We start from the raw sequence: 26,934 nt of genomic DNA, 5'->3' as shown, positions 1-26,934 counted from the left end.
ACCTGAGGATTCTATTATGGGTTTGCAGATTCACTGACAGGCTTTTGTTAGGGGACTTGTCATTTCTATTACAAGGACAGTAAGAAAGAAGCTGCTGAAGGTAGGCTTCTCCTAAACAACAAATACCATTTGCTTACTAGATTATATCTTTTACTGATAACTAGTGGACAACTGAGGTTCCACTGTGATCTGGACATACCCATGGACCTTGGTAAAGGAGAAAAGACTCTGCAGCAAAGGCTGGGCTTGATCAGTCTGTGTCTTTTGGAGATTTTTTTTTTTTTTTTTTTTTTTTTTTTTTTTTTTTGATTTCCACAGGGCTCAGATTTTACAGCTATAAAATCAGCTTCCCAATACAATGTCATTGATTCCAATTTAAGAAAAATATGTAAATGGAGTATAACACCAGCATAAAACATATGTTTTTAAAGAATTGTTCTCGTGTGTGTGTGTGTGTGTGTGTGTGTGTGTGTGTGTGTGTGTGTTGGGGGTGGGAGATTAAGTTGGATTCTATGTATGAAAACATGCTGAAGACCACCTTAGCTGTTAATCCGCTGGCACCAAACACAGTTTCTTTTTTGAGAAAAGACATTTTAATAGCTCACCAATTAAGAGAAGCTGAAATCCACCTCTTCCCACCTCCCTAATACTGGATTTACAAGTGTGTAACACTCCACCTGGCTTTTTGGTAAATGGGTTCCAGGAATAAACTCGGGTCCTCATTCTTCATTTAAGTGACTACAAAAGTTCCTAATCCACTCTATGCCTTTAGTATTTTTTAAATTAATTTTAATTATGCATTTAATTATGCATATGCATGAACTATATGTGATTGTTGAGATCAGAGGACAACCTTTGTGAGTCAGTTCTTCATTTCTATTGTATGCATCCTGGATATCAAACTCAGCTCACACAGCAAGTGACTTTCTAAGTACTGTCAAATCCTCAGCAATTTCATCTTATATTATCTTTTAATTGATAGGTTCATAGTTTGAAGAAAAAGAAATTTGATTAAAATAAAACTCAGAAAATAAAGATGCATGTTGGAATTTTTTAAAGACAGAGTTTGATGTGATTAGTCTATGTACCATGGTGAACTGAACCCCATAGAGAAATCCCACACATTCTTGATATATTACAAGTGATGCTGAATCTACTCTATTCTCCGGGAAAACTGTGTTTCTAGAGGAAGACTTTATAATGCTTGAAGATACCCAAGAACCCAGAAGATCCAGCAACTCACTGTATATTTCTCCCATCTCCACTGTAGTGGCAGGTTCTCCTCTGGTGCCTTTCACCATCAACTTCACTATCACCAACCTTGAATATGAGGAGGGAATGAGTCACCCTGGATCCTGGAAGTTTAATGCCACTGAGAGAATCCTACAAAGACTGGTAAGAGCTCTGTCCAGTAGATGCAGATTTTACAAACATGTAAGCCAATCTATCAGCTTAGGCCATACCCTGCTAGAAGGCTATACAACCCTCAACCCAGTTCCATAGATCCCAGATTTACTCAGCAACACTAGTTCCACACATCTCCAAAAGTCTGTATCCCTCAGTCCTTGTATTGACAGCCTTCTCCCTATTTCCCCAGCTTTGGCCTTTGTTCAATAAAACCAGTATCAGCCTCCTGTACTCTGACTGCCGAGTGGCACTGCTCAGGTAAGTCCTAACAAAAACAAGCCAGATTGTGTCCCACATCTAATCTGTACCTTCCTTCCCTTTTCTCTTGTATGTTCATTAACCTTATGAAAATCCAGAAGTGCTAGACTCAGCACCCAAGCTGTCCGCTAGTCATACAATCTCCACTTCAGGTCCTCCCACAGCCTGCAGACCATCAGTTGGTTGTTGAACTTCTTGTCCATTCTGAATTCCCACCTTCATTCCCTCACTGTGGAATAAAAGGGAATTTCCATGGAGCTTTAAATTGTTTAAATTATATAATGGTTTGTTTTAGTTTACGTCTCAAGTGACCAATTTTAATTAATTTCAGGGAAGTCAGAGTAGCTAATAATTGAGAAATTCACTTTCCATCCACAGGTAAGAATATAGAGAAATAGAATTAGGGATGCTCTCTTACTAGTACTCAGATTGACTTCTTTATTCCTATACATTTCAGCTTTCCCTGCTTAGAGTGTGAATCCTAGAATAATGTGCTAGAAAATTCCACAATAATTATGTTCAAATCGATCAGTTTCCATAGACATGACCACAGGTGGGTACAATGTACATAACCCCTTATTGAAACTCTCTTTACAGGTGATTCAAGTTTACAGTTAACACTAACAAGCACAGACACAGTTGTCTCTGCTCTATGCTTTAATTCCCAAATCCACTTCGGTCTTTAATATGAACACTCTATTCCTCAGACCATGAAATTTTAAATTTGTGTCTTGCATTCAATGAAAAGTCTTATTCCATCTCCTCTGAATCTTTTATCTCCTGTCCATCACCTTAAGATGCTTCCCGGGTGATCGCTTTATCATCATATGCATCTGTTCTTCTCAGGCCTGAGAGTAATGGAGCAGCCACAGGGGTAGATGCCACCTGCACTTACCATGCAGACCCAACTGGACCCGGGCTGAACAATGAACGGGTATTCTGGGAACTGAGAAACCTGACCAATGGTGTCACTCAGCTGGGCCCTTACACCTTAGACAAAAACAGCCTTTACATCAATGGTGAGCAATGACCATTTGTGCTCTTGTGCAGAGCAGACAGTCTCCCCTCCCAGCCCCCACTGCCTCACCCTACTCCATTCTCACTCTTAATATCTCTTTAGGTTATACACAGCAGAACCTGTCCATCACATCTACAAGTGAGTATTCTGAGATTCATTAAGTCTCTCCTATGCTATAAATCTCAGCCCATGAAATAAAAAGAAACAGAAGTCCCTCATTTGTATTTCTTTCCTTAAGTCTCTTTCCTTCTAGGGATGAACAGAAGTATATGCTCTGAAAATCCTTCTGTCTTGTTGGAGGCACAGCTCAGTAAAATGCTTGCAGTGGGGGTGTGATTTGGATCCCAGCAACTGTGTAAATAACTGGGCATCACAGTATACATTTGGAAGGCTAGCTCTAGAAGAAGTAGACAAGGTGGAACCTTAGGGTTTCCTGTTTATCCTCCCTAACCTAGATGTGGTTGCCCAAGTCCTATGACCTTGGATTGGGAATAAGTGTTTGTACTGAGAACTAAACAAACTGACCAATTATATTACCCATCTGGGCTGTTATACCTTAGGTTAAAATACAAAGTGGACAGTCCTTGAGGAAGAGCAATACCTGAGGGGCTGGAGAAGTGAATCGGAAGTTAAGAGCACTAGCTGTTCTCGAAGACCTTGGTTTGATTCCAGGTTCCTACAAGATGTCTCACAAACATCTATAGCCTCAGTCCCAAGGTTTCAGTTGCCCTGTTCTGGCCTATCTGAGCACCAGGCATGCACATGGTACATAGACATGCATGTAGATAAAACACTCATAAAACACAGATGAAATAAAATAAAATAATTTAGGAAAATAATGACACCAGATGTTGTCTTCTGGCATTCAAGTGCAATGCAATGTATTGCCTGCTTGCACATTAAAATGAGTGTTTTAAACACATGCACTTTCTTCCAGTAGCTTCACAGTGAAATTATTTTGACTCTAAATGGCTGATGAACTTTTAGTCCTCACCATCTATGTTGACTACAATTTTTAAAAGATGACAAAATCATACCTTCAGTCCCACAGCTAGGAACATTCTCTCTAAAGGGATAAGTAAACTCCAAGGGTCAAATTAGCTAATTCAAGCCAAATTAAAGTATATAAAGTATATAAAGGCAGGTTTATTTGAAAGCTGTTTTTCTATGTGTTTACTGATCCCAAGGTCAGGGAATTCACCATGGTAAGTGAGCCAGAGTGGAAAGGTACATGAAAATGTTTGAGCAAGCAGATACAGAGAGAGAGAAACAGAGAGGAAGGGAAGAGGGAGGAAGGGAAGGAAATAGGGAGGGAGAGGGAGATGGAGAGAGAGACAGGGGGAGAGAGAAAGAGAGAGGGGGAGAAAGAAGGAAGGAGAAAGGGAGGGAAGGAGGGAGGGAGGGAGGGAGAGAAAGAGGGTGGGAGGGACAGGGAGATGGAGGAAGAGATGGAGAGGAGGAGAGAGGGGGGAGAGAGAGAGAGACATAGAGATCAACATAGAGATCTCAAAATGTCTGAATTACATAGGGAAGAGCTTCTGCTTGGGAAAAAAAGCCCCACCCTGGGTTCAAGGAAGAGGACAAGGTATGCCAGCCATGCCCTGTGAGAAGAAGGAACTGAGAGATGGTGAAGAACCTGGAGGCCAAATCTACTTTGTTATGTTAAATATTCACAGCCTCCCTTTGTCCATGGTCTGATTCTCAACGTGAAGATGCTTTTATGATTTTAAGACACAAAAGAGGGATGGAACAGGAAACACATCCTAAAACAGCCCAAGCTTGACTCTTGGTGAATTTCTCCAGGCCTTCTTACCTTTCTGAATCTTCTTAGACATAAGGTCCCATACCCCAAGTCATTTTCTATACCTCATTATAAAACCTGTCAGCAGAATAGGTCCAACACACAATGATGCTAAGAAAAAACTAAGTGGTATAGTAGCCAGTGTGTCAAAAACAAATTCAGGGACAGGGATGGTAGCTCACTAAGGTACTTGCCTTACATGCACGAGGAAGTGAATTTGATTCCTAAAATACTTGTAAAATTGCCAGGTATGTACATACACAGATCCATGGATGTTACTGGACAGCTAGTGTAGCACACGTGACAAGCTCTAGGCCAATAATAGCCTCTATACCAATAGAAGTAGATGGTGTTCATTAGGGTGATACCAAGTTTTTCTCTGCCCTTCACACATAAGCAGATACATGTGAAAATTCATTGACATGTATACACATATTCACATGAAAATAATATTAAGGATAGCTTCACAAAAAGGGAAATGTTAAAACATTTTTCTCATAAGAGAGATATAGATTAGTAAAATTTATGAAAGCAGAATGTACCAATAATGGTTCCTACGTTAGGAAAGGACAAGTAAGAGCTGCTAGATTATTTAGAATTTTCGTTTTGTAAAATGAAAAAGTTCAGAAGCCTCGTTACAGAGAAGCTAAATGCAATGATCCCTTTGAACATAGCCCAGGTTACAGAGCATATTACACACTACACTTCTTTCTTTTGTTACAGCTACAAGCCCATCTCTGGTACCCTTCACCCTCAATTTCACTATAACCAACCTACACCATACAGAAGGCATGGGATCTCAAGGATCTGAAATTTTCAACAGCACAGAGAGGATCTTAAATAGCCTGGTAAGAAGCCACTCTGACTCATCCTGAGTCATCTCAGTGTAGTAGTGTCCTTTCGCCCTTAGCTTATCATCTCTTTTATCAACAGCTCAAGCCCATGTTCAAGAATAGCAGTGTTGAACATCTTTATTCTGGCTGCAGACTGATCTTGCTGAGGTAAGAAGACCAGAATAGATATACAAGGCATGGAGAACATCAACAGGAGCTGAGGCCTAACATCTTGCTCCTAGAGGTCTATACCAGAAGACCCAAACTCCTCTCTACTCCTTCTTCTTTCAGAAGGGAAAATGCAGACTCCTTTTTATTTAAACGGGAGACAATGACGTATGAGCACTTCCTTTAAGTTTTGTTATAATTTCATTTCTATTGCTGTAATAACATATTCTGACAAATAAGTAATAGACACACACAGGAAAAAAACATGTTTGACTTAGTGTTCTATACTGCAGTATAACACATGAAAAAGTTACAGGCAAAGGTTTCAGAAAAGTAGTCATTTTGTACCCACAGTAAATAATTTTTAAAAACTTAGTGCACTTCATTCTTTGCCGCCTAGCAGCTAGCTGACTTCATTTTTACAAGCTCAGAATGGGGGCCATCTACAGAGGTCTGTATGCTTCTTCCTGACTTAATTAACAATCAAGACCATTTTAAAAAATAAATTGTTGACTTACTAATCAGAAAATTCCCTATGAAGATTTTTTTCCTAGGCAACTCCAGCTTGTGTCAGTTGACATTTAAATCTGGTCATCACAGGTCAGAAAATGTTGACTATTTCACACATGAAAGTAAGCTACAGAGATGAGGATAAATATATCTGGCATTAATCAGTGTTGGAATACATGTTAAGCCAGTTGAAATTATGTTTTTTACCTTATTTTCACATTCCTTTTTTTTCTACCCTCATTTTTACATTTCTGTTGTTAGGTCATGGTGAAGTCAAGTTTTAGATGTTTATATTAGAAAATAGCAAAAATACTGACATGTTGTGTTCTTTTTTCAAGAACATTGGCTCTGCTATGCATTCACTTCTTCTGGCACCAAGCCCATTAATTCTTCATCAGAAACCTCACTGCTCTTCTCACTCAAGGAACTCATAACCTTGGAATCTCCATTTGCAATATCTGTCTGTTTTCCTTGCTAGGCCTGAGAAAGATGGAACAGCCACTGGAGTGGATGCTGTTTGCACTCTCCACTCTGATCCCTTGGGCCTTCAGCTGGACAGAAAGAAGCTGTACTGGGAACTGAGCAATAGCACTCAAGGTGTCACCAAGCTAGGATCCTTCACCTTAGAAAAGGACAGTCTGTATGTCAATGGTGAGCATCCCCTTTGCAGTCATAAACTGTAGATGATAACGTCATTCTAAGACAAGTGCACTTTCTGGTTGATCACAAGACCTTTCTTATATATCCTCCTAAACCTGAGCAAACACCTGCTGAGTTAAGATCCCACCTAAGCTTTTGAGTCTGAACCTCCTCCTCTCTCTGTATCACTGCATTACAAAGGCATTATTTCAACATGTTCCTAACAAACAAAGCCTTTGCCCGAATCACAACAAATACCATCTCTGATTGACATCAATGGTGCTTCAATATTGGTTCAAGACTGGGTGGGTTTGTAGTTGGATTTGTTGTTTTGACTTTTAGTTACATCTTGCTATGTAGCCTAGAACTAACAATCTAACTCAGTCTGTTCTCAAACTGATGATTCCAGCTCCCTTGAGTGCTGAATTTGCAGTATAATCCCATACAAGTAAATCTCAAATGTTTGTGGAGCTAATCCACCACTGTCGGGCTTGCTATGTGTCTGACCTTGTTCTCTGAGCCTTAGTTCCATCAGGAACTTCTATCTGAAATGTTACACTGAGCTGCAAATGGTGGTTCATGCCTATGATTTCTGATTTTGCCTGGTAAGTGCAGGACTCTTGATTACAACTCTAGAACTGTAAGTGAAAAGAGGGATGGGAAAGAATAGAGTAGTGAATATAATAAGAAGAAGGAGCAAATGGGAAAACCAGAAAGCATTTACCAGGTATGGTAGCCACTGCAGTCATGATAATTAAAGAATGAGATGGAAGATTTTCCACAAGTTTGTGCTCAGCCTGAGTTACAGAGCAAGGTTAAGGCCTGCTGAGCTACAGAATAAGATTCTATCACAAAGACATCAAAGATTCCATCTTACACAAAAGTTGGATCTTTCACCTTCCTCCCCATGCATGCCATCAAATACCCAAGAGGTTTTAAAAAGAACAGTATGTGAATATATGTGGCAGGAATTTGGGGTGTGTCTGGTGTTCCAAGTAAAATGTAAGTTTACACAATCAGAAATTATTCTCTTGATGATGCTAAGAGTTTGCCTGTATAGATTTGAAGTTTCACCTGGAGATGTGGCTAATGGGCCTAAACTAGGTTACAAACATGTCTGTCCTCACATAATCATTGTCTCCTGTTCTTTCTGCAGGTTTTACACATATAAGAACCTCTGCTTCCACTCTCCACAGTGAGTACTTAAGATGATGATGGTTTTGTTCACTACATCTATGGGAACAATAGTTGATCTATTAGCTACTGAATCCAACCTCCTATAGACAAACAAAAAAATAAAAATCTGGACTTTCACATACCCCCATCATATGACCCAATTTGGAGAGCAAAGATACTCTCTTGTGACATTTATGCAGTACCTCAAATAGAATTTTTCATTCCAATCTATTTCTCCTCAGCTCCAGTGACTTCCTCTATGTTTTTCACTGAGAGCTCCACTGCAAAACCTATCTTCTCTACAGGTAAGTGACTTCTCTCTTCACCTTCTTCTAGGACGCCAACATCTTCAGTCTGAAAGACAAGACTATGGAGATATTTGTAAAAGCTCAGATTGTTCATAGGTGTTTCTTATTCTTTGAATTTCTCAGGAGCCAGAGATTAGTTATCCTCAAATCTTCAGCCATATTAATCTTGGACAATGTGTTTATTCTGATGGCCTTCTTTTCCTCAACTATCACATGCTATAATTATTTAAAACTTCATACTAAGATTCAAATGGTCACTCATTTAATTCCCCTATTTGTAGTTTAGTAGTAAATGCTTAAGTGACATACCTAAGTCCCTGGTTTGTATTAATTTTAATGTGTGTGTGTGTGTGTGTGTATGTGTGTGTGTGTGTGTGTGTGTGTGTGTGCAGGTGCAGGCATGCTTGCACACATGCATTTGTGTGTGTTGTGTTTGTCTACAATGCATCCATGGCTGATCTAAGCCCCTATGGTTGAAGTTGTAGGCATTTGTGAACCACCAGATGTGGGTGCTGTAAACTAAACCATGTAACCTCTGGCAGAGACAAGGGTTCCATTCAGAGACATGTTGAGAGAAAGGAACAGTAATGGGAAGACTGGATGCCAGTGTAGGTAAATGCCAGGTTGGGGAGGCAGGAATGGTTGGGTGGATGGGGGAACACTCTCATAGAAGCAAGGAGATGGAAGATGGGATAGGGGATTTTCAGAAGTGAAACTGGAAAAGGAGATAACATTTGTAATGTAAATAAATAAAATATCCAATATAAAAGGAATGGGAAATAAAGATGACAAGAAATAATATAAAAGCAATACAGGACCAGGAGATCTTGAATAAGCTAATAACTTATGAAGAACAAATTTATTAAGAAGTTAAGAATCATATATATTGCTTCCAGGGAGCTGGGGGGATGGTGACAAAGACATCTAAGTCAGGCATTATTGGAAAGAGAGCACATGATTCCTCAGAGACAGCTGCCTTAGATGAAAATCACAGCCCAGGAAGACAAGTCAGATCCCCCAGGAATTAGGAGCTTAACTTCTCCTTACACTTCAGGACCCTTATTGGTGTGGGTCATTAGAAAAATAAGGAGAGAGAAATTCGTCCATATACCCATAGGTCCCACCCTAATGTCACTTATATTAACTGAGCACTTACATAAACAGTCTTTTTCCCCCCTCTGTCCTACTGACTGTTCAGCATAGGATAGAGCCTGTATTCCAGACACAGACTGTGTTTTCGAAGTCTGTTCATGGACAAGGACTGTAAGGGTCCAAAATTCTTGAAGGAAGACCACAGACTCAGATATTATGCAAAGACAAAGATTATTATTTTATAGAAATAACCAGAAATCAGGGGTCAAGCTTTTTTGGCAATGGCAGCACCAGACAAAGGCATTAAGGCCTACTTATGGGAAATGAACTCTCTAGAAGAATTAGGTAATCTAAGGTTTCACTAGTGTGAGCTAGGAGGTCATAGGTAGTCAGCAGTCTACATTTCTATGTCACAAATGTTTAACCATAGAATGAGATAGGATTTCCCAGCACAGATGGCCCACTCTGAGATACGATGTTTTCCCATTTTTGTGGTTATCAACAGCCTGTGGTTTGGGAGAGAGTTTAATGACCTTGTTTCTAGATTTTATAATCTGTTCCTGGAGCTGATGCCTATGGCCTTGTTTGCAAAATCAGGCCTGGTCCTTAAATGGAGACAAAGAGAGTGTGTAGATTCATATTCAGGTCACAGACCTACAATTTCTTTTGTCCTTTCATGGGGCCTCTTGAGAAAGACCTGAATAAGTCTGATTCTCCTAGTTCTTAATTGAGAAAGAGAGAGACAGAGACAGAGAGACAGAGACAGAGCCAGAGACAGAAACAGAGAGACAGAGATTGTTGTGCTGTGTTGTGCATATATGCTTGGACATGCATGGACCTGCATATGGATCCCAAAGATCAGTGATGAGTGTCATTCTGAACATCTGACCCCTTATATTTGGCATAGTGTTTGTAACTAACCTGTAGGTCATCAACTCTGATTGGCTAGTCTCTTAGGGTTTTCCTGCTGTAAACAGTTACCATGACCAAGGCACTTGTTATTAGGACATTTAATTGGTGTTGGTTCAGAGATTCAGAGATTCACCCCATTATCATCAAGGTGGGAACACGACAGTGTTCAGGCAGACAGGTGGTGGAGAAGCTGAGAGTTCTATATCTTCATCTGAAGGCCACTAGGAGAAGACTGGCTTCCAGGCAGGTAGGATGAGGGTCTTAAAGACCATAGTGACAAACTTCCTCCAACAATATCACACCTCCAAATAGTGCTATTCCCTGGGTCGAGCATATGCAAAGCATCACAGTTGTTTTTTGGCCAGCTAGCTTCAGAGATCCTGCCATCTCTATCTACCTATATTGGCTTCACAGTGATGTAGTGTAGCCCCACACCCTGCTTTTTACATAGGTACTGATGATCTGAAATAAGGCCCTTATGTTTATACTGAGCCATCTCCAGAGTCCCTTAGTTTTCTAAGAAAAAATGAGAACAATGTACACTGTGTGTAAACCTGAGGAATGCAGGGTGATCTCAAAGGTAATGGTCTGGAGCAGAGACTGGCTCTACTTCAGCCGAAGTTTAGAATTTCATACCCATCCTTCTCATACTGTATACTAGCACTGTTGGGAATTCTAAAAGAACAGACACCATCTTCATCTTATCTGTTCTCTTCTGTAATATCCCTGGAAGCACTAGAGTTTGAAACTCAAGGGCAACACTGAGGAAGATGGTAATTTCAGATGAGAGATTCATTAGAAGGCTAACCATTCCCATGGACAGAAAGCTTATTGGAGATTCTGAAGAAAGATCAGACACTTGAGGCAAAATTAGGTTCCTTTCTCATAGATCTTAGAGGAAGGGAGTGTCATGTAAGCAGGCTGTCTCTGGTTCCTAAGTGGTCAGTGGTGTTTTTTTTTTTTTTTTTTTTTTTTTTTTTTTTTTTTTCTGTCAGTGAAATGAGGCAATTCAAGTCAGATTTTTAAGTATATATAAATGCAGGTGTATTGTGATGTTGCTCTCCAGCAGGTTTACTCTGCCCAATGATGTAGGCCAGAGGCAAAGAGAACACAGAGCTGACTAGAGTGAATGCAAAAGAAAGCACACTGAGATGGAGAGAGGAGGAGAGAGCAAGAGAGAGCAAGAGGTGGGGGAGGTGTAGCTCAAAATGTCTAGATTGTATAGGGAAGAGTCTCTAGGGAAAGGTCTGCCCAACTCTTGAGCTGAAAGGTTTAGGGTTGGGGTCAGGATATGCCAAGTAGGGATTGAGAGATGCTGGGAGACCAGACTGCAAGTGCTGTTTTAGTATATGAAATATACACCTCAGTCCATTGTCCTGGGATCTGAAATCAAACAGAAGACTGTCTAGGATTTGTAGTTGTCAGCAGGCTGCCTCTGATTCCTAAGTAGTCAGCAGGCTGTATCTGATTATTCAGGGACAGAAAGCAGGACCTTGTATTCCCTGGAAGGAATGGGTGACTCTAAGGTTGGGGAGGAAGTAAGGAAATGAGGAACATCTAGTTTCAGGTGCAAGTGTATGGGTTAGATCACCATTGGTAATGCTCTAAATGTCTCGGACTGTGAAATCCTGAGACATGTGACCTTCTGGGAAGGTCCTGATATTCTCTTGCAATGCAGGAACCTGAGAAGTCTATTGGGTGATTACATATTGACAGACAGGCTTTTGTTAGGGGATTTATTTCTTCCATTACAATGCCTATAGGAAAGAAGCTGGTGCAGGTGGGTATCTCAAGAGCAGTGTGGGCTGGGTTCTAACAAAGACCTCCTGCTTCCAACATTATATCTATCACTGATCACTAGAAGGGAACTGAGCTTGCACTGTGATCTGTACCTGTCCCTGGACATTATTAAAGCAGAAAATACTGCAGCTGCAAAGGCTGGGCTTGACTCAGGATGTACCTTTTGAAGATTATATAAGTATTTAATTTCCCCATGTCTAAGATTTACATCTATAAAATCTGCTTCCCAATAAAATCTCCCACCAGATCAATGACCCCTATTTAAAAACAAACAAAAAGCATTTAAAGTGGAGTATTACCCAATATAACACATAAATTTCCAAAAAAAAAATCTCTTGGGTGTGTGTCCATGTACAGAAGAAAGCAGGTTAGTTTACATACAGAGATATATGCTGGGTGCTGAAGGTCACCATAGATGTTATTTCTCAGCCATGATTCAGTTTGTTTTTGAGCCAACGTGTTTCACTATCCCAGAGTTTACAAAAGAACAAAAGCTGGCCAGTGAACCACAGAAATCCTCGTGTTCCCAACTCAAGAATACTGGATTTACATTGGTGTACCATCATACCTTGCTTTTTGTAGACAGGTCGTGGGTTCAAGCCCTTTTCTTTATTCTTGACTTTAATAACTGAACCTGTCCATAGGCAACTTTCTGACTTTAAAAATACTTCTTAAATTAATTATAATGTGAGTGTTAAAAAGCAGAGGACAATCTATGAGAATTTGCTCTTTATTTCTACTCCATAGAGATTATGAGAACCAAATCCAACTCATCAATTGAGTGATTATAATCAGTCATCTCAAAATGTAAATACACTAACATTATTTTTGAAAAATTACTGCATGGGTTGTATAAAAACAAATTGCATTATGTCCAAACCTAGATACATGTTGGTATTTTCCCAGCACGGGGTCTGATGTGATCAATTTATGCACCATAGTATACTAAATCCCATAGAGAAATCCCACTTTCTTTATAAATAACAAGTGATACTTAATCTACTCTATTCTCTGGGAAAACTGTAATCCTAGAGGAAGACTTCATAGTGCTTGAAGATACACAACAACCCAGAGGATCCAGCAGCTCACTGTACATTTCTCCCATCTCCACTGTAGTGGCAGGTTTTCCTCTGGTGCCTTTCACCATGAACTTCACCATCACCAACCTTGAGTATGAGGAGGGAATGAGTCTCCCTGGATCCTGGAAGTTTAATGCCACTGAGAGAATCCTACAAAGACTGGTAAGAGCTCTGTCCAGTAGATGCAGATTTTACAAACATGTAAGCCAACCTATCAGCTTAGGCCATACCCTGCTAGAAGGCTACACAACCCTCAACCCAGTTCCATAGATCCCAGATTTACTCAGCAACACTAGCTCCACACATCTCCAAGAGTCTGTATCCCTCAGTCCTTGTGTTGACAGCCTTCTCCCTATTTCCCCAGCTTTGGCCTTTATTCAATAAAACCAGTATCAGCCTCCTGTATTCTGACTGCCGAGTGGCACTGCTTAGGTAAGTCCTAACAAAAACAAGCCAGGATCCTCATTGTGTCCCACATCTAATCTGTACCTTTCTTCCTTTTTCTCTTGTATGTTCATTACCCTTATGAAAATCCAGAAGTGCTAGACTCAGCACCCAAGCTGTCCCCTAGTCATACAATCTCCACTTCAGGTCCTCCCATCCATAGCCTGCAGACCATTAGCTGCTTGTTGAACTTCTGCTTGTCCATTATGAATTCCCACCTTCATTCCCTCACTGTGGAACAAAAGGGAATTTCATTGGAGCTTTAAATTTCATCCCTGGGATTTCTTTTATAATATTGATAAAGTATCATTTTGAGTACTCTGATAAGTACTCTGACCAAGCAACTTAGGGGGGAAATGGTTTATTTTAGCATTACACCTCAAGTGACTGCTTATAATTAATTTCAGGAAAATCAGAGTAGCTAATGATTGATATATTCCTTTCAATACATGTAAGAATAGAGAGAAATAGCATTAGAAATGCTCTCTCACTTCTACATTGATTGACTTCTCCATTCTTACACATTACAGGTACTAACCACCATAGGCTTAGGGAGTCCCACATTAACTACCATCATTAAGATCATTACCCACAGGCATGTACACAGTTTGGCACAGTGTAGATAACCTCACATTAAAATTATATTTACAGGTGATTCAAGTTGACAGTTGACAAGCACAGATGCTGTCTCTGCTCTTTGCTTTAATTCTCAAATTCATATCTGTCTTTAATATGAACACTCTATTTCTCACATCATAAGAATTTAGATTCATCTTTTGCATTCAATAAAAAGTCTTATTCTATGTCTGTTGAAGTTCACTGACTACTGGAAGTCAATATACTCAACAAATATAGGCCTTATGAGTCACACCTACACAATTCATCTTATCTCCTCTAACTCTTTTATCTCCTGTCCATAACCTTAAGATGCTTCCTAAGTATTCTTCTTCTCATCTGTTCTTCTCAGGCCTGAGAATAATGGAGCAGCCACAGGGGTAGATGCCACCTGCACTCACCATGCAGACCCAACTGGACCCGGGCTGAACACTGAACGGGTATTCTGGGAACTGAGAAACCTGACCAATGGTGTCACTAAGCTGGGCCCTTACACCTTAGACAAAAACAGCCTTTACATCAATGGTGAGCACTGGCCTTCTGTGCTCTTGTGCAGAGCAGACAGTCTCCCCTCCCAGCCCCCACTGCCTCACCCCATTCTCACTCTCTTATTTTCTCTTCAGGTTATACACAACAGATCCTGTCCATCACATCTACAAGTGAGTATTCTGAGATTCGTTAAGTCTCTCCTATGCTGTAAGTCTCAGCCCCATGAAATTAAAAGAAACAACATCCTCTCGTCTATATTGTTTTCCTTAAGCCTCTTTCATCCTAGAGATGAACAAAAACATTTACCCTTATCCAGTCTGGCTGGAGGGATAGCTCAGAAAAATGCTTGCAGTGGGTATAGAGCTTAATCTCTTGCAGCTCTTTAGAAAAGTTGTGTTTCAGGGTCCACATTTGTAATGCTAGCTTTAGAAGGAATAGCCAGGGGGATCCTTGGGATTTCCTGGCCAGGCAGTCTAGTTGAATTGTGGATACACAGGTCCTATCATGTGGCAGGACAATGAGTTCTGGGAACTATACAAGTTGAGGACAGATACCACCCAGCTGCCCCATTACACTTTGGGCTTAAAACACAAAGTGTACAGTACTTAAGAAAGATCAATTCCTGACAGGCTCGGGAGGTGAATCAGCAGTTAAGAGCACTAGCTGTCCTCCTAGAGCACCTCGGTTTATTCCATGGGCTTATAACAATGTGTAATTATATTTCTAAGGGAACAGATACATTTTTTCTGGCCTTTCTGAGCATCAAATATGCACATGATACAAAGACATCTATGTGTGCGTGCATACACACACACAAACACACAAACCCACATCAAATAAAATAATTTATAAAAAAATGACACCCAATGTCTTCTTTTGGTCTCCATATACAATGAAATGCATATGCACACTTATACATTAATGTTTTACACATTTGCACCCCCTCCAATAGCTTCAAAATCAAAGTATTTTTCACTCTAAATAACTGGTAGACTTTTAATCCTTGGGTTCTATTGTGATCATTATTTCTAGAAGGATGACAACTCTGGTCTTCAGCCCTATAGCTAGTAATGTTTCCTCTATATATGCTCTTATAATTTCAACAGGCCAAAGGAAGGATGGAGTAGGTAACACATCCTTAAATAGCCCAATGTCAACTCTTGATGACAAGGTCTTCTCAATTCCTAGAGAATTTCTTAGGCATCAGACTCAGTATCCCAAGCAATTTTCTAAAACTCATCATTAATCCTGTAGGTTGTTTGTGACTTTAAATCCTTTCCTCATCCTTTAAAGCATCTAAACCCAAAAAACTCATAGATGGTAACTGAAGGTTATAGTGGCCAGTGTGTCAAAGACAATTCAGGGACAGAAGTGGTAGTTCAGCAAAGTTCTTGCCTTGTAAGCAGAAAACATGAATTTGATTCCTTAAAGCCATGTAAAATTGCCAGGTATGATAGTTGTTACATGTAATTCCAGGACCTGGAGGTAGAGATGGGTAGATCCATGGACCTCCCTGGACAGCTAGTATAGCATATGTGGTGTAAGTTAGACCAGTGATAGCCCCTATGCCAAGGGTGGCACCCAGTGTTGTTTCTCTGGTCTCCACACATATGCACATATGAGAAATGTATATGTGTGTATATATATATATATATATATATATATATATATATATATATATATACATACATTCATATTAAGAAAAATCAGATCTAAAGCAATAGCACACTCTCATATATGCTGAGTGAATAGAATGCATAAAAATTACAATATATGTTCAGGATTAACTATGGAATCTGCCACCTATAGAATTGATGGCAAATATTTAATAGTTGGCAGCAGTTTTCCTTGTTTTATTTTATTTTTAACCTACTTCCATTGAGTTACAATACATTATCCAGTGCAGGCAATCAGTCTAATATAAGTAAAGAAACTATATGTAAAGTCCCTATATGTGGACTGATATACAGACTGCCGCATACAAACTGGTGGGTGAGATGACTTAAAAAGTAAAGACATTTTTTTGCCAAATATTATGAACTAACTTTTATTCCTGGGACCTATACTGTGGTAGAGCAGAACCAATTCCTGAATTTTTTTTCTGGTTTTTATACTCATGTTTTGACATGTGCACACAAAATCACCAATCAATCAATCAATCAATACCAACATGTATTTCACTGAAGAATTGTTGACTTCAGAACAGACTGGATTTTAAGAAGGCGCTTCAGATAGGAAGAAACCTATAGATAGCTTGCAACCTTGAGGGACTGATCTATTTCCTTTCTGCTTGATTGTAAACTTTGCCCCATGCTGGTGTGAGGTTATATTTTCAAAGAAACTGTGTTTCATAGAGGAGAATTTCCTTGGTGCAAGAACATAAAAACAGATGATGCCCCAAGCTCAAGTTGAGAGAGAAATAATAACCTAGGTGGGTGCCTTTATCCCACTTCCTCTACAGAAGCAGGGCCTGTCCTAGAGCATTTTAGTATCAACTTCACCATCCTTAACTTGAAGTTTGAAGAGGACATGAGTCATCCTGGATCCAGAAAGTTCAATATCACTGAGAGAACTCTGCAGAGCCTGGTGAGAGTCCTGTCTGTTGTGTAAAGCACTGACTGCATAGAGGTATAAGCCATCCCTACCTCCCATGTAATGCCCCTGACTTCAAAGTTGAAATCATGTAAGAAGATCACTCCCATCTCAGCCTGACCCCAAGGGTGAAATGTCTCAATAAACTGCCAGCTTCACTTCTGCCTCATCTCTACATGACCATCTCTCCTCACTCTTCCAACCTCCTTCCACAGCTGAAGACACTGTTCAAAAAATCCAGAGTCGGAGCCCTATATACTGGCTGCACACTGTCCTTGCTCAGGTGGGTTTCGGAACATAGAACTGGGGTACCCAACCTAAAAACATACTCAGTCTCGTTTCTGCTTCCCTTCCACGTGACATCGGTTCAGGTGACGTGAGGAAGCCCTGACAATGTCTTCTAATCCTGCCACCTTACCCCAGCTATCTCACAACCAATACACAGTATCACAATTTTACTGTTCCTGATCACCCTGTCTGAATTTTCACTTTCATTTGCTGTCTTTGGAATAGAAAAAAAAATTACACGTTAATATTCTGAGCTCTCATTACTTTTACGACAAAAACTTGTCATTTCTATTTGCTGTCAGTATTAAAGTTTCCACTTATCTTGGATCGTGAACTCCTCAGATTCCAGGACACAAGAGTCACAGTTTGAGTCATGTGTTTGATAAAAATGTGTGAAAATCAATGTGCTCAGACTCAAACATTGGTTACTGTCTGACCTAATCTTCCTTTTTTCCTTCTTAAAGATTGTTCTTTGTTCGGTATGTATGTGTGACTGTGTGTGAGTCCTTGTATTCATGTGTGTGTGTATGCCTGTGTGAGTTTTTCTGTGTGTGTGTGTGTGTGTGTGTGTGTGTGTGTGTGTGTTTGTGTTTGTGGGTATGCGGGTGTGTCTGTGTGTGTGAACACCAATACCATGGTATCCATATGTAGCCAGAAGATAAGTTATTAGCATCACCTTTCTTTTTATACCTTGTGAGTTCCAGGGATGGAATCCTGGTTGTTAGGACTAGAAACAAATGCCCAAACCTATTGACCCACCTCCCTGGGCCTCTAATAACTGTTTTATTTTTTGTGGCTATTTCCTGCACTGTTCCAGCATTTCACAATGCCTCCTTTTTCTCTTTTTTAAAGATTTGTGTATTTATTTATTTATTTTATTTATTTTTTAACATATATGAGTACACTGTAGCTGTCTTCAGACATACCAGACAAGGGTGTCAAATCCCATTACAGGTGGTTATGAGCCACAAAGTGGTTGCTGTGAATTGAACTCAGGACCCCTGGAAGAGCAGTCAGTGTTCTTAACCACTGAGCTGTCTCTTCATCCCAGGGTGCCTCCTTGATAAATACATTTACTATTAATCATTGTCTCATCTGTTCAGAACTGAAAATGATGGTACAGGCACAGGAGTGGATGCTGTCTGCACCTACTACCCTGATTCCACTGGCCTTGGACTAGACAGAAAGATGGTGTATTGGGAGATCAGCAGACTGACCTATGGTGTCAACAGGTTGGGCCCTTACACTCTGGATAAGAAAAGTCTCTATGTTGATGGTAAGCAGTGGCAACCTTCATTTTGTTTTAGTCATGAGCCCACATTCTCCTCTCCCTTACCTCCCTTTCATCATTCCCTCCATTTTCATTCTTTCTTGCATTTGCTCTGCAGGTTACACACATCAGATTATGGCTACCACTACCCAGAGTAAGTATTCTCAGTTTTCGTAAGTCTCAACCACACCTGTGATTCCCAGCTATGGTATGGAATTTCTGAATGAAAAAAAGTCAAAGGCCTAATCTCCATTTAGAAACCGTTGTCTAATACATTTCTTGAAGATTCTTGACACAAAAACATGTTCTCACCCCAGATAGGGAACTAATGACACACCAAAGTAGCACCAGCTTGGGTGAGCAGTGAATTCATTAGTGTTACTCTCAAAAGCAGGATGGCTCAAAGGAAGCCTCTTCACCAGCAGCCACCTTAGCATGGCTATACCCTTAGAGCTTTCCAGGTACCTCACCCAGTCCTGTAGTCTCTGTCAGGCACTTCATCCCTCAGCATTTTCTCCCCTCAAAGTTTTTCACTGCTTTATTAACTTTGGGTCATCACGAATCTCCTAGTCTTAGCTTTACTTGTAGTCTGTTGATTTTGTAAGCCTCATCAACCTCCCCTCTCCTTCCTGGAATGAATGTTTCACTTCCGATGAAATTGATAAAGGACACAAGGCTACCTCATCTCTGGCCTGTGATAGATAAAGACTTTAAACAAAATTAATCTAACATCTGTATTCTTTCCCAGATGTCTCTAATGACATCTAATGACCGTTCTACTCTCATTATCTGACAATTTTCCTTCACAGTGTCTATGATGACCATTGCTTCTATGGGGATGATAAGCAACTCTCCCAGTCCTACAGGTGGGAACTGTTCTTTCTCAAGATGTGTATAATGGTCCTAGAATACATAGAGTCAGGAGAAGGGGTAGAAGAAGTAGCATGGTCTAGGTGAACCCATGATTTACTCTTAATGACTTTCACATGTTCTTCCAAAGCCACTGAGAATCTGCTTAATCTTATCTATTACCTGGCACTCAGAACTTCTGCTACTTGTTTCTGAAACTTATCTCTGGCCACTGTCCTCTAAATTGCTCCCCAGCTCTTATGAGTGTATAAAGCAACAGGGCTGTGGGGGAAAACTAGATATCTAGTGTGTAGTCACTGTGGTTTCACCACCCATCTCAGCAAAACATCAGATTCCTGATTTGTCAACTGGGCAATTCAAATCAATCTACAGCTTGCATCAAGGACTCCTATTATTGAATGGGTGGGTAGTTATTCTGGACAATTCTTATTGACTTTGTTCTTTAATTCAAATGTGTACCCAGTTCTTTACTATGTGTAAAATCTATAGTTGTATTCTCTCATTAGACTTTTCAAGAAGACTTGATTTGTACTAAATTGATGAACATTGATGAATCAATCATCAGATAATGAATTCTTTATTTTTAGGATTATGTTCTGTGGGAGTGTTTTGTTTTTTTGTTTTTTGTTTTGTCTACCCCATTGGCAACATTTTTATTGGGAGAACTTTGAAAAATTACAGGCATGTAGATGTACTTCAGTGGATATAGGCTGCAAACCTGAGTTCTCTCCCTGGGACCCACATGGTGGAAGGAGAAACCACACTCCTACAAGTTGTCCTTTGACCTTCATATGCACATGCTAACACAGATTATATATATATATATATATATATATATATATATATATATATATATATATCCTCCCCAACGACAAATTTTGAAAACTAAGAAGTTAGAGTTAAAAATTTATCAGTAATATCTCAAAATTGGGCAAGGAAAACTGATTATTATCCTTTGGAATTTAATCTCTGTTGACAACTTCTATTTTACTCTAGTATGGAAAGATCTATATCATATGATGATGTAAGTTACCCCCCACACACAATCACACTGCTATGCCAAATTTTCATGACTCAAAATCAAAAGGCTTAGTTATAGATATAACTTAGGTGGTATCCTGCCGGCCTAAATGCATGAAACCATGAGTTCCACCTCCAAAACCATTTAAACTCAGTATGACGAGGGATGCCTCTAATCATAAGGCTTGGACAAAGGAGGCAGGATGATAAAAAAAAGTTATCCTTTACCACATATCTGGTTAGAGACCAGCATGGGCCATATGAGACCTCGTCAGAAAGAATTATAGGACTTGTGAGAAAACAGTATTGAAATAGTGCTTAAAACATTATCAGTAATATAAAAATAATCAGAATCTAACACAATACTATAAGCTCACATACTTTAAATGAACAAGCAATATATAAATACAACAGTATGCCCTGTTTTCAAGGTGAAATTATTTAATTGGGAAAATTATTTAATTTCCTATTGGTTCCATTTCTATTTACATTCATTGATAAATTAATTTCTCTCTGTGTAAGCAGACATACACATGTGTGTGCATGCATGCATGCATGCATGCATGCGTGCGTGTGTGTGTGTGTGTGTGTGTGTGTGTGTGTGTGTGTGTGTGGTGCATCACTATAAAAAAGTGAATTTCAGAAGACAACATGAAGGAGTCTGTTCTGTCCTACAATGTGGTTTGCAGGGACAGAACTCAAATCAGCAGGCTTGGCAGCAAGCAGCTTAACTCACCAAACCATTTTTACCAGTCCTCCTTGTGCCAAGTTTGGATTTAATAATAGTTATTTGATTTATAATAACAAATTCATTGTGTGCAGGCTCTTTAAATAGGACCTCACACATGAAGGAGCAACATATATGTTTCTTACGAATAAGAATAAAAATAATAATACAGGCTGATATAATAGCTGTTTTAAACTGCTTTCCTTGCAAGCCTGAAGATCAGAGTTCAGTTCCCCAGAACCCATGTTAAAAGGAGAGGAAGAAAGGGTAGAGAATAAAGAATTAAAAAAAGAGAAGAGAGAGAGAAAGAGGGAAGAAAAAAGAAAAGGGAAGGAGGAAAAGAAGGAAGGAAGATATGTACTGTCATATATTTATAATCCTAGCTCATGGCAGATGTAGCCTTGAGGATCTTAGGAACTCACTGGATATCCACTCTAGCCTACATGATGAGTACTTGGCCAATTAAAAACCAGTTTTTAAAAAGCAATATCAAAATTTCCTGAAGAAAAACACCTTAGGTGTCATTTGTAATCTACATATATGCAGTCCCACATGCAATGGTCCTCAAATACATGAGCACATAATACTCAATCACAGACAAATCCAAATACACACACAATCAATAAATAAACAGGTGTCAGAGAATACATTTTGTTAAACAAAATTTCAAGAAAGATAATGCTCATATGATGTTCAGTCTCCTAGAGAATCAGATATATCCCCTTTATTGATGATGGTACATTTATGAGACAAGAGTAACCATATCCATCTTTGGTATGTCTCAGTCTTCTTGATGCTGAAACCATTCCCTTTTGAAGAAACCCCCTCTGAGTAATAGAGATATACAGAGGTGGTGCCCCAACCCTAATTCAGGGAGAAAAAATTGGTTAAATAACTTTAAAGAGTGTGTCTCTCCCATCCCGCCCTTCCTTCTACTGTAGCAGGCCCTATACTGGTACCATTTACCATCAACTTCACTGTCACTAATCTGGAGTATGTGGAGGACATGGGTCGCCCTGGATCCAGGAAGTTCAACACCACTGAGAGAATCCTGCAGAAACTGGTGAGACACCCACTCCAATGTATACAGGTCCATCTGCAGATGAAAGCTACACTCACCAACTCAATTTATGACCAGGAAGGGCACCAACAGCCTCACACACAGTTCAGAATAGATAAGAACTTGCTCTTCTCATGACCCCCTTACCCACATCTTCAGCATTGTTCTCATGCTTCTCACTTTTCTCCACAGCTCAGAGCATTGCTCAGTAAAACCAGTATCGGCTCCCTGTACTCTGCATGCAGACTGACTTTGCTGAGGTGAGACCTTATAATGGGCCGGGGGCTGCAGACGTAGTTTAGACAATATAGTGCTTGCTGACCAAGTGTGAAGACCTGAGTTTGATCCCCAGCACCCTCCTAAAAAGTCAGTCATGACATGTGCTTGTAAACCCAGTACTAAATGGAGAATGAAGTATATACTGGATGGTCCTGGGGATTAATTAGCCAGTCAACCTAGTTAAATCAGTGTGCCTTATGCCTTAGGCCAGAGAGAGAGAGAGAGAGAGAGAGAGAGAGAGAGAGAGAGAGAGAGAGAGAGAGAGAGAGAGAGAGAAAGAGCTATCTCAGGGGGAAAGAAGCCAAGGTGGATGGCTCAAAAGGTGGAATAAACACTCTGAAATCCATATGCATACATAAGCATGAGCACAAACACACAAGCACATACACATACACACACATACATACAAACACAAACACATCACAAATATGTTGGACCAATCTTTCCTCAGTTGTTTCTAGACCGGTTTTGTCAACTTGCCTTCTGTCTTTATGTTCCCAGCACTGGAAAATTTAGAACACATGAGTTCTATATTAGCTCCTGATTCTTCCATTTGTCCTCAGCTGTCCACATAGACTGCAGTGCCCTACAGAATCTTAATGCTCAGATATTCTTAATTCTTTCTATTTCTGACTTTGGAATAAAGGAGAATTTGGGGTAGAATGGTGGTTAAGTTCTGTGCATAGAATTCTTCTTAAAACAATATAAGTTTCAATTTGCTATAATTCCTAATTTATGTTTTCATCTATTGCAAATATGACCCCTCTAGGCACTGTGACATGATGTAGGTGGAGTTTCCTTCCATGTCTGCTTTCGGTCACAAGTTAAATATTAGAATTTAGCATATTCATATAAGCCTGGCTTTTCACCACTATGCTAGATGCTCCATTTCTTCTGGCCCTTTCCATTCCTGCCCCGGACACCTCTGGATCACTCCCCAGATGACCCATTAATGTCAGTCCCCTTGGCTGCTTTGCCCAGGTTTGAGCACAATGGGACAGCCACGGGAGTAGATGCCATCTGCACCTACCACACCAACACTTCTAATCAGGGGCTGGACAGAGAACGTGTATACTGGGAGCTGAAAAGACTGAACATCATGCAGCTAGGACCCTATACCCTGGACCCAAACAGACTCTATGTCAATGGTGAGCTGTATTTCAGAGACATAGTTTTCTCCTCCCACACCCCTATCTTCCCAATCCCACCGAATTCTCACTAGTTTTTCATTATCTATGTAGGGTATACACAGCGGATTCTGGCTACCACCCACAGGCGTGAGTATCTTGAGTCTTCATTGTTCTTTACTAAGCCCATGAGTGTGAAACTATATCCTATGCCTGCAACCCACCTTTATTTAGTAATGAACAAGGGAGGTATCACATTCTTATGCCTCTTAATGGATAGAGTCTACAGTTAAAACACTTGATTTTTTTAATTTCAGCTTCAGTGATGGCGACTGTTTCTGAAGGAACACCAAACATTTCTTCTACCCCAACAGGTAAAAATTCTCCACAGTTTAAAGCCTCTGAGTCATTTAAAAATAAACAGAGTTCTGAGGGAGATAAAAACTGTCAGAAGACACCAAAGAGATTTCATAGAGTCTTCTAGGTCCCTGAAGAATCTTTGATTACTAAACACTTACCTAGAACATAAAACATTCTCTAGAACCCATTTTTAATACTTGATTGCTACATCATCCAGCATCCATGACTAGGGTATGTTCCACCATGACTAGTTGATGGGGGTATATATTTTAGTGGCTGTTGTGCAAGGAGCTTGTACATTGTTTAATCAAATCCCTAGTTTATCAAATGAACATTAAGTCATAAGCTTGTTTTAATGACTATTTTTGGCATTGTAGAGGCAGCTTAGCTGAGAGAATGCTTACCTGGAATGCAAACAATTCTGAACACCAACCAGCTCCACGTAATGTGAGCTTTGCAGTAAATGCTTGTAACTTGGGAGGTGGAGAAAGACAGATCAGAAATTAACCTGGTCTATACGAGAGCTAGATTTTGTTTTGTTTTGCTTTTTTTATAAGCAGGAGAGAAGGGAAAAATCATTTGTTATTGAATAGATTGGATAGATAAGATGTTATTTCTAATAATTATTAGTATGCCTGTACTATAAATGTTTATCAGTTTCCTGACCACAAAAGTATAGTCTTATCTTTTTAGCAGAATTTCAAAGGTTTAATTTGTAAAGCTTTAATTTTGTAATCTATAAACCTAGTATCTCTGTTTCCTGCATTTTTCCCACATATTCTACAATATTTTCTATGTTAAAACTGCCAATAGCACCAGAAAGGTTTTTAAATAGAACACGGAAAATCCATCTGCTCATCACTTGAGTTTGATTCTTTTCAACAACTTGTATTGTTTGACTCTAATAGTGTGAACTGTACAGTCAGGTGACATAAAAGTTCATTTTTTTTTCTCATTGTGGTGACAAAATAGTCCGCTAGAAGCTCCTTTGGTGCATCAGGATTTGTTCTGAGTTACCATTTGCAGTACATAATTTGTCATGGCAGAGAAGGCACAGTGGTAGGAATGGAGGATGACTGTTCTCACTGAATCTGAATTCAGTAAATAGAAAGGAAGTGAGACTGGGCTCACTTACTCTGCCAAGGTTTCACCCCATAAAGGTTCCTGAACTTTCCCAAGCAATCCATCTAGCCAAGGACCAAGATTTCAAACACACAAACCTTTCAGCAACATTTCTCATTCAAATTGTGCTAAGATTCCTAAAACTTTGCTATGATATTGTCATGTGGGCAATGCCAGGGTTTGTATTGAAAATGACATTGAAGATCAACACTTGAAATATTGCTTACAATATAAAAGGGTGGCTCTTGAGGCATGACTCAGAAGTTGACAATTGCTTTTCCAAAAAACCCAAGCTCACCTTTAACTCCATTTGCAGGGGATTTGATGCCTTTTCTGGCCTCAACAGGTTCCTGAAAATAGGACACATTTTGACAAACATACTCAAATACATAAATAATTAAAAATTACTTTAAAATATAAAAATAATCTAGACCTAGGATAATAATACCAGCTCTCACATACTAAGTGAACACTAAGTTAATGCTATCATACATATTATGGCTATGATTTATATTTTTCTTTGTGGTTGCATGAACTGCAACAAATTATACAGCTTCCCCATTGGCAAGTCTTTCCATCTGTAAAATGGGAATTACATTAACATCACTTAATCCGATTAAGTGAATTCTGACAGTCTCTCATGCCTCTTCACATTTATAAAGACAGTTTCTCACACAGAAATCTATACCTTATCAATTCACCTAGGCTGGTTAACTAATGGGTTCCAGGGGTCTGTTTGTCTCTGCCCCTTTAAAGCTGTGCTTACAGACCTATACAGTAGTGATTGGCTTCTTCCTTTTAATAGCAATGAAAGAAATCTGGACTTAAATTTCCAAGCTTTTGCAATAGTCACTTTACCAATTGACCTATCTTGTTGGCCTCTCATTCATACATTTTCCTTAGTTCTTTCAGAGATAGAAACTGGTTGGTTTATTAACTAAGAATTAATTTATAAAAGAATTCATTTGAGAATATCTGCATAATTTCCATAACTAACCAGAAGGTTGTATTGAGAAATATTTTTTTTGAGTTGATTCAAGAGGTGAAACGAGGTCACTTGCAAATTCATGTATGCTTAGCAACTTGACAATTGATAAGGAAAGCATCCTTTTCTCTGCATAATTCATGAGAATGAATGTCCAATTGCCAAGGTTAGAAAACAGGGTCATTTATACTGCATGATGATTTTGTGTGATTGTGTCTACTCAGTCCCATTTTTTATTATAACAAATCAACTGGAGGAATGAACATAGTTCAATACATCTGCAAATAAGTTTCAGAGGTTACTGGCATGTTTTTATTTGACTGCATATTGCCTGGATATAAAATTATAAGAACTACAGAAAAAATCTTGTTATTAAAAAAAAGTCATATTAGAACTGGAATGATAGTTTAGTCAAGTAATGTGCTTCTATCACAATCATGAGATTCTAAGTTCATCTCTGCAGCACTTGTGTAAAAAGATGGGTGTGGTAGAACATAAATGTAATCATAGCACTGGAAAAGCAAGGAACATTCATGAGCCCTACATGTCAGTTAGTCTAGGCAAGTTACTGAGCACCACATTTAGTGATATTTAGAAGACATAAGGCATGATCTCTGGCTCCAAATGCACATGTATGCAGACATATGTGATATACTTGAACACATTCAAACAAAAAGGAAAAAAA

General features: G+C 39.4%; 1 protein-coding gene across 1 annotated transcript in view; it reads left to right on the top strand.

Annotated features, from left to right (window-relative positions):
* The window catches only part of LOC308430871 (uncharacterized protein), a gene marked incomplete at both ends in the record, with an annotated part of 216,021 nt that overhangs the window by 85,523 nt on the left and 103,564 nt on the right, over positions 1-26,934 (top strand). The window contains 23 exon segments of the mRNA XM_080930149.1: positions 1,271-1,395; positions 1,598-1,665; positions 2,512-2,684; positions 2,786-2,821; positions 5,208-5,332; positions 5,418-5,485; positions 6,474-6,646; positions 7,791-7,829; positions 8,053-8,115; positions 13,039-13,163; positions 13,366-13,433; positions 14,413-14,585; positions 14,684-14,719; positions 17,011-17,135; positions 17,357-17,424; positions 18,533-18,705; positions 18,818-18,853; positions 19,509-19,565; positions 22,258-22,379; positions 22,569-22,636; positions 23,637-23,803; positions 23,897-23,932; positions 24,100-24,156. Of these exon segments, the coding sequence (XP_080786275.1) occupies positions 1,271-1,395; positions 1,598-1,665; positions 2,512-2,684; positions 2,786-2,821; positions 5,208-5,332; positions 5,418-5,485; positions 6,474-6,646; positions 7,791-7,829; positions 8,053-8,115; positions 13,039-13,163; positions 13,366-13,433; positions 14,413-14,585; positions 14,684-14,719; positions 17,011-17,135; positions 17,357-17,424; positions 18,533-18,705; positions 18,818-18,853; positions 19,509-19,565; positions 22,258-22,379; positions 22,569-22,636; positions 23,637-23,803; positions 23,897-23,932; positions 24,100-24,156 (2,181 nt within the window).

Source organism: Micromys minutus (genome assembly GCF_963924665.1).
Source record: "Micromys minutus genome assembly, chromosome: 16".
Taxonomy (NCBI): Eukaryota; Metazoa; Chordata; class Mammalia; order Rodentia; family Muridae; genus Micromys; species Micromys minutus.
Note: the sequence above shows the minus strand (reverse complement) of the source record. Positions and strands in the feature narration are given on the sequence as shown.